Genomic DNA, 8,665 nt, shown 5'->3' on the forward strand with positions numbered 1-8,665 from the left:
GACATAAATACACGAATCATTATTCACATTGCAGAAATAATCACCTTCAGAAATTACGGAAGCAACAACATAACTAGGGCTTTACAATGATGGGGAAACTTGGAGACTATTTTTGATTAAGTGGGTTGAAATCTTCCTAGAAGTGACCCAGGGTTGACATAGGGACATGCTGAATTTTTCCACTTTAGCAATCTTTTATTCATATAAAAAAAATCAGAATAATGGAATTTTCCATGTGTTCTATAAAATACCACTTCATTTAATATAACAGTCATTTAAAATTCAAAATTGCTCCACAACTTCTACTTAAAATATCAAAGGGACGCAAAAATACTCTTTTCGTGGAACGATCCATAGCAACTAAGTGAAGGGGGGAAAATGTGCATACCAGGCCAATAATGGCAAGTAGCAGGGCCAACGCTCATTCCTTGCCAAGGCATCTTCCCCTGTGCAACACCGTGATTGTGACATAACCCGCCAAGCTCTCCCAGCGCGCAAACAAATGGTATCCAGCTGCAATAGCGGTATGCGCGTTATTAGCGGTGCGCCATAATTGCGATGTACTTTTCTGCTCCGGGGTTACCGGGTGTATGTTTATTAACCGCGCACACGCATGCAATAGGACAAACGAGATTGGAGCAGAGCAGAAGCGGTGGTGGTTCAAACGAGTTTGGCCTCCCTTGGTGCGCAATGTGCTTTATTTCTTTGTTATTGTTTTAAAGACTGGCATTATGCTGTGCTTAAATTCGGGTATGAATGAGATGAGAGGTTGATGTGAAGTATGTAGAGAGAGGCATTCCTCGTGTTTTTATTTGGAAATAAAGCAGGAGTTGTGTGATTGCTTAATGGCCCTGATGAAGGATGTGTTTTACCATCTGGTTTGCTTTCCAGTGTGGTCACTGTTGGAAAGAGTAGAGCTCTGCATTGTGTCCTGTTCTGAATGAAGCTCAACATAGAGGTCAGAGTCATGGAAGTTGAAGTTAACATTGGTTTTGTTTGACGGTTTGTTTGTGTTTATGAGAGAGAGTGTGTAAGTGAGAGAAATAGAGAGAGAAAGAGAGAAATAGTGTGTGTATATGAGAGAGAGGATGCCTCCTCTCTCTCTCTCTCTCTCTCTCTCTCCTCTCTCTCTCTCTCTCTCTCTCTCTCTCTCTCTCTCTCTCTCTCTCTCTCTCTCTCTCTCTCCCCTTCTCTCTCTCTCATGGCTGTCAGAATGGTAAGCCAGTGTGGACTTGGCGTCTAATTGAGGAGCAGCTCCACACCCTGTCATTAATCACTGGGGCTGTCTGCCCAGGACCCCACAGTGACATGCAGCCAGGCAAGCAGGCAGGCAGGCAACACAGCTCTCTTTCAGCCTGAGAGAGAGGCTACAATCTCCCTTGTTGTGTCCCAAATGGCACTCGACTCCCTTTATAGAGCACTACTTTTGACCAGGGTCCAAACGGTTCTGGTAAAACGTAGTTCACTATGTAGGGAATTGGGACGCAACTGGGACTCTGCCAATCAGGAAGCAACCTCTGTCTGTCTGTCCCTGTCCCCACCACACCCAGGAAGTATGGACAGGACAGGGAGATCAATCTATCTCAGGTGTGGGCCCTCCTGGGAGGACAGCAGCTGGAGACTTTATGAACTGCCCTTCTCCCCCCCCCCCCCCTTCTCGCCCAGCCAGCCTGCAGAGCAGAGGCGACAGAAATGGAGAATCTGGGTGTTGACTCAGCTGGAGCAGTGAGAGGGGAGAAAGATAGATGGGGAGTGAGATTGATGAGAGTACTTGGATGGAAAGAATAGTGAGGCTTTTGATGAACGAGTGTAAATAGCGACAGCGGAATTAATTCCTCCCTGTGGACAAGATTGAAAGTTTTGCCCTCAGTTTGACCTCTGGTTCTAGGCCCCTCTCTAATACACTAGCGGGAGGCTGATCTGTCAGAAGTATTTTAAGGGCCAGTGCCAGCTTCACCCAGGACATTAACATCATATTAAAACTATTACTACTACATTTACACAGGGACCCAGATATATCCTTCAAAGTCAATAGCCATGTACAACACGGCAAAGAGTAATAAATAGTACTGTACTCAGTCAAATATATAATCTTTACTTCTACAACAGACCCATAGGTGGCAACACAAACCAGGATATGACCCAATTTAGTGGACCACTTTTAACCGTTTAACATATCTTCAATATAAAAGGTATTCTTATTTACAGGACAACCTCAAAACAACAATTCCTCTGTCCTAGTTTTGATTCCAACCTCTGATCCAACCCTGAAAACAGGTAGAGAACCCAGATAAACCATTTGTGTGGCAGACACTCCCCATCCCCGTCTGCTGTGGGCCTTAGCTTGTTCCTGGGGATGAAAAATGTGTCCGCTGGGCATCCCTCCTGATGAGTTCCTGTGCTCAGCTCTCAGGGCAGAGTGATCTTGCTGGTCTGGAGCTGGCCAGCCCACCATGGTTTGGGAGGGTGATCTATTTTGTTAATGGCCCTGTCAAGTGACACCTGTGCTCGCCTCTCGCTCTCTCTCCCCTGTCTGGAGTGCTAATGAACCGAGAGTGCTTCTCTTGCTAGGGGAGTCTGGGTCAATAGCCGCCCCTGAGACAGACTACTGGCCTCTTTACTCCTGGATAAACCTCCTATACTATACACTGTCAGACAGTTAAAGGCGGGAGAAATAAACCATTATTTAACCAAGATCAAACCACTGGAATTGCTGAACTGTGGTGTTGTTGTTACCTAGGCTTTCATTCTCTTTTCCTGAATATTAGTATCTAACAAATACTAAAAACAGAGAAGTCTGACCTCAGATTATACATAATACAGTATTGTATTTATAAACCTACAAAATGCTTTCCCCCGCCAGGAGAAAGACATAGATCGCATCCCAAATGGCACCCTATTCCCATAGAGCTCTGGTCCATAGTAGTGTCCTACATAGAGAATAGGGTGCTATTTGGGAAGCACATAGCCTTTTTGTTTGCGCTGCCTGGTTTAAAGGCTGTACTCCTCTCTGGGGAGGACAAAATGTCAAGAGCTTTGATTAATATTTCTCTATTTACCGCTTGCATTGTCAGTCCTGGCCTTTGTGCAGCAGGGCCATCCATCAGACAGAGAGGGGAGCCTGGGTTGGCATCTCTCTCTCTAGTCATTATTGAAATCCCACTGACCCAGCAGCCATTCAGAGACAGCTAGCAAGCCACAGTGCTGCTGAGACGGCTATTCTGGCCCGCTAACAAACAAGCATCAGCAATTAAACCCTGCACTCCCAACACCCATCATTATGGTGGCGGTAGAGGGAGAAGGGGAGGAAGGATGGATAGTTGTCTTTAGAAAGAAGCTAACAGGCTAAATGTGAGTTGACCTGATCTGCCTTCTCTGAGACACTAAAATCCTGTCAACTGCTATTATTTATTCTGAATTATAAACTGGGTAGTTTGCGTCCTAGATGATGATTGGCTGAAAGCCGTGGTATATTGTCTGATATAATACCCAATATATCAGACAATATACCACGGGTATAGGCTGTCCAGGCTGTATCCCAACCGGCCATGATTGGGAGTCCCATAGGGCAGCGCACAATTGGCCCAGTGTCATCCGGGTTTGGCCGGTGTAGGCCTTCATTGTAAATAAGAATTTGTTCTTAACTGACTTGCCTAGTTATATAAAGGTTACACATGACGCAGAAATACTTGTTTGTGATATATGGCCAATATACCACGGCTAAGGGCTGTCTCCAGGCACTCTGCGTTGCGTCGCGCTTAAGAACAGCCTTTAGACGTGGTATATTGGCCATATACCACACCACCTCGGGCCTTATTGCTTAAATATAACACATAGCCATATAGCTGTAGTATCTCACTAAATCATTACTATACTGGTCCATAGAGATAACTGCAGTGCAACAGCTAAATGTAATTACATTTAACAGATAAATGACCCTCTTATACCGATGATGAAAACGAGTTTTACGTTAGGGCAACATATAAACATTTAATTAAGACAAAACAACTTCAAATGCAATCAAGTATCATTTATTAAACAAAATAAGACATTTCCCTGTCAGATGGATAGCACTGCCATCGTTGTGGTTTTATTTTGTTTGATTTAATCTCGTCCTCGTTCAATGACAGTCAGCAACCCCAACGGGCTCACACAATAACACTTGAAAAAATATGGCATCTCTGCTTACAAATACAAAATAAATGGCAATTTATTAAGAAGACTTTCACCGTCAGGACATGCGATACTCCCTCAGAGTGTGAATAGCAGACGGAAAAAAAGAGCGGAAATGGAAAGACACAGAAGAAATGTTAAAAAGTAGGCTTATTCCTCCAGAAAAAAAAACATCAGTCCATCTTTGCCATGGTGCAAAACTTTATTTAAAGAGTGTATGATAGACATAATGCTATGATTCAAAACATTTTTTCTATTAGAATATTTATGAACAATTCATTTGGATAGTAAACTTCCCCCATTTTGAATGCCAAGCGCTCAGGTGAAAAATAAATACACGTTTTCATTCCTAGGAGGGAGCGGGAAAAAAATCATAATCTAAAATCAAAAAAACAATCTAAATTCCACCATCTCATCCAATCAAATTCAAGCTCCTTTCTGTTCCCAGGCAGGTGTCTGGCCCACACACCAATGTCTCTGGGCCTGTACTGCTGGCCAGCCATCACCACTGGGTCTCTTGCCATTGCAATGCCATTCAGAATCCTGTGGCAACAGGTGGTATTCCAGGCAGGCAGGGTGAGGCCCCCTTGTTGTAGTGACTGGCAAAGACCCCTCCTGTCCAGACGGGGCCTGGTTCATCCATCCACTGTGCATGTCTGAGGTGCCTGTTCTGTTGTCTCTGTGTCCTCAAACATCACTGGTAGCCCAGGGCAGAGGCTGAGCCCAGTCTCTGGCTGTAGAGGGCATAGGGGGAGTAGTACGGCGAGGAGGCCTGTAGAGAATGCATGGACAGGCCTGGGGCTCCGGGCAGGTGGGCCTTAGTGTAGGGGTGGTAGCGGGCCAGGCCTAAGCCAGGTGACCCCCGCAGGGAGAAGGAGCTGGGCATGGTGCCAGGGCTGCCGGGCTGGGGAAGGTGGAGGTGGCAGGAGGCGGCTGAGGAGACAGAGGAGGGGTAGGCAGAGAGGAGCTTACTGTCCAGCCCACCAGAGAGAGCTGTGTGAGTACGCAGGTGGGCCAGCAGCTCCTCTGACGTGGAGAAACGCTTGTCACACGGCCCTCCTACTGACACCCAGTTACAGGCGTGTGGCTGGGGCTCGTTCTGCAGCATGTAGCCGTAGGTGTAGAGCGGGTGGGACAGGGTGGGGGTGGTGGAGGATAGAGAGCTGGGGTGGAGGGAGTGGAGATGGTGAGACGGATACATGATTTGGAAACCTGATTTTAGGGAGGAGGGGTCGTGGACACACGTATTGCAGTTGCTGCCCCCTAGATGGGGGTGGTTGGGATAGGTCAGACAATATGGGTCCCTGCATAGACCCTGCATGAGGGACGGAGGTGAGGCCCCGGTGAGGGGGCTGGAGCCAGGGTGCTTCCCTGGGATCCCCATCCCTAGACTAGACTTGGTATGATCCAGGAACTGAGAGGGGTAGCCTGCATAGGCGCCCACTATGGAGCCATGGTAGCCCATGGAGGCGGGGGGCATGGGGAAGACGGAGTGTCCTGGTTTGAAGGGGGAGACAGGGGCGATGTGTCCGGAGCCTAGCCCAGGCTGAGAGGACTGTGGGTCAGCCTTGCTATCCGGCCGCGGGCTGCTAGCGGAGCTGGCATTGCTGGAGTTGGCGCTAGCCCGCATGTGACTGGAGTTAGCTAGCTGGGCCCCATCCAGCCTCTCCTTGCTGTGATCAGAGTCTTTCTTCCCTGTGCTGCTGTTGCTGTCTGAGCTGGCCTGGTCTGAGCTCACAGGCTTTTTGTCCATGTGCAGGGCCTGAGAGTGTGATGTCTGCTGCTGTGTGGACGGGGACTGGGTCTGTCTGTGGGACTGGCCTTGGGAGTGCAGGGGAGGGGAGCTGGAGCTAGGAGAGGTGGAGTGTGGGGGGAAGGAAGGGCAAGAGCCGCCGCTCCCGGATCCACCACTGGGCACTCTGAAGCCAGCTTTGTCTGTAGAACCCTTGGTCAACAGCCCATCCTTGCGGCATTCCCCTCCGGCCTTGTTGTAAGGCTTGAAGCTAGACTTATCCTCCAGAGACTGATGCTGGTCTCCAGACTTGTGGCCGGAGCTGGAGGAGCGTCCGGATGGGTCCTTGTCACTGAGGCTGCCGGAGGAGAGGGAGCCCAGTTTGGACGAGGACGGGGGGTCTGGTTTGCCGATCTGAGAGCAGGTCTGAGCCAGCAGGGCCAGGGGACTCTTCTTAGCATCCAGCTGAGGGGGTGACACACACAGAGACAGGATGAGAGCACCGCCATGTTAAAAACACTTTTTATTCACACTCTATACTAGACTTACATTGCATGGTAATTTGGTAAGTATTGTGGTAATTCTGTAAGTATTTGGTTACTATTCTGTAACTATTTGGTTACTATTCTGTAACTATTTGGGTACTATTCTGTAACTATTTGGGTACTATTCTGTAACTATTTGGTTACTATTCTGTAACTATTTGGTTACTATTCTGTAACTATTTGGGTACTATTCTGTAACTATTTGGGTACTATTCTGTAACTATTTGGGTACTATTCTGTAACTATTTGGGTACTATTCTGTAACTATTTGGTGACTATTCTGTAGTATTTGTGCTGAGTGTAGTATTTCCACTAGAAATCTATTTCAGCCACTATCATTTAATAGGCCACATAAAATACATGGACGTGATTTCCATGCAATAAATGGCATCACAACGAGGTGCAGTAAAATGTGTTATAAATGTTGGTCATAAATTAGCCCATGAGTCATATATCCGCAGAGGGAAGGAAACATAATTCTGCTCGAGAGTTGTATGTCCCTGTGTATTCAGTATGAAAATCCCCAATAGAAAGACAGATTTATGACTGCAATGTTGGCACGGGGTAAAGAGCATCTGTTCTATTTGGAGAAAACCAAGGAAACGATTGAACTATTTCTGTTTCCATCTTTTACAGAGAATTACGCACAATATCTGAGAGTATCAAGACACTGGCTTATTTATGTCATCTAAAAAAGTCGACTCCATAATAGGCTACTAATTTGAGAGATTCATTCAATGTAATTCATTGGCTCATGTTTGTATTATCTAAGAACAAAACTTAAAAGGGAAAATAAATATAAACAGCATTGTAATGTAAACTGTTGACGCGTTAGCGACAATTTGATGCGTAATTCATGATTAATCTCGTAAACTACATGGGATATTTGTAAATATTTCCAAACATTAACACGGTAGATGATGATTGAACAATTAGACAGTTTTAGAAGATATGCTTCGCTTACCTCAATGCTCACTGGCGCGGACGTCAGGGGTTGGAGATATTCCGGGTGTAGCAAGTGGCTGCTGTGTGCGCTCAACATCTTTAGAATCCGAATGGGCAGCCTTTTAGCCTGGCGTGTTGGATCTGAGGGAGAAGGTACGGAAACCAGCGGTCTTTTCGCTCCTCTCTGGGGTGAATTACCGCTGTTGTTACCGGTGCGCTCGGGGGACGGACTGCGTAAATGCGCTTCAGATCCGTGGGGAGAATCGTTCATCTGGATCGAGGCGGCGCAGAGTTCAGGCGAGGGCAGCGAACGTGTAGGTGCAAGTCGAAATACATTTATGTACACACCGTATTATGCGCAAATCAATAATCAATGATAAGTACCCGGTTTGTTTAATCCAAATATACCAACGCTAGCATGGGTTCCCTGAATCAAATGAAATTAGTGTCTTTAAAAAGGGAGATTTATCTCAAATGTCATCATTCCTTGATCCGCTCTTCTGTCCCTTCAAAATACTTTCCTTCGAATGGAGCAGAAAGATCATCAGCAGTCAGTTATCACAAGAACAGAATAAAAAGAAGGACTAAATCGAATATCGCCGTAGAGGATATGGTCAGGCTGCTCCGTCGATGTCCCACTGTCTCTCTCCGTTCACACAACAGCTAGTACCATGCTCATTTCACATACTAAAGATCTAAGGACGAGGAATTTCAAAGCAAGAAGCCGCCGCCCAATAGCGAGTTCCCGCATTCAATAAGGGGGAAGACTCTCTCCATGTAGAGGCGTGGCCTGCCTATGCCCACACCCTTACACTCTCTGTAGCAATGTTGTAAAGTAGGCCTATGTTCTTTTTTGTTGTAATTATATTTAACCTTTATTTAACTAGGCAAGCCAGTTAAGAACAAATTCTAATTCTTATTTACAATGACAGCCTACCCCAGCCAAACCCGGATGACGCTGGGCCAAGTGTGTGCCGCCCTATGGGACTCCCAATCACGGCCGGATGTGATACAGCCCGGATTCGAACCAGGGACTGTAGTGACACCTCTTGCACTGAGATGCAGTTCCTTAGACCGCTGCTCAACTCGGGAGCCCAAGACGTATAGACATATTTTTTATGATAACTGACATTAAGTCGTTTTTTATTGACATAAAAAGTATCTCTATCATAGATAGCGCATAGCCAAACAACAAGCTGATGGTTTCCTGAAGAGGTCATTTTTTTTATATAGCCTATCCATTCCCATTGTAAATAAATTAAGTGCATTC

At 46.3% G+C, this 8,665-nt stretch overlaps 1 protein-coding gene across 1 annotated transcript; it reads right to left on the reverse strand.

Moving 5' to 3' along the window:
- Positions 1-4,015: 4,015 nt before the first annotated feature.
- Positions 4,016-8,114, reverse strand: LOC129853489 (zinc finger protein 703-like). Its single transcript, XM_055919594.1, has 2 exons — positions 7,415-8,114; positions 4,016-6,370 (listed from the first exon to the last, which is right to left on the reverse strand). The coding sequence occupies exons 1-2, from the start codon at positions 7,664-7,666 to the stop codon at positions 4,868-4,870; spliced, it is 1,755 nt and encodes a 584-aa protein (XP_055775569.1). The 5' UTR covers positions 7,667-8,114; the 3' UTR covers positions 4,016-4,867.
- Positions 8,115-8,665: the final 551 nt, after the last annotated feature.

This window comes from Salvelinus fontinalis, chromosome 4 (assembly GCF_029448725.1).
Source record: "Salvelinus fontinalis isolate EN_2023a chromosome 4, ASM2944872v1, whole genome shotgun sequence".
Classification (NCBI taxonomy): Eukaryota; Metazoa; Chordata; class Actinopteri; order Salmoniformes; family Salmonidae; genus Salvelinus; species Salvelinus fontinalis.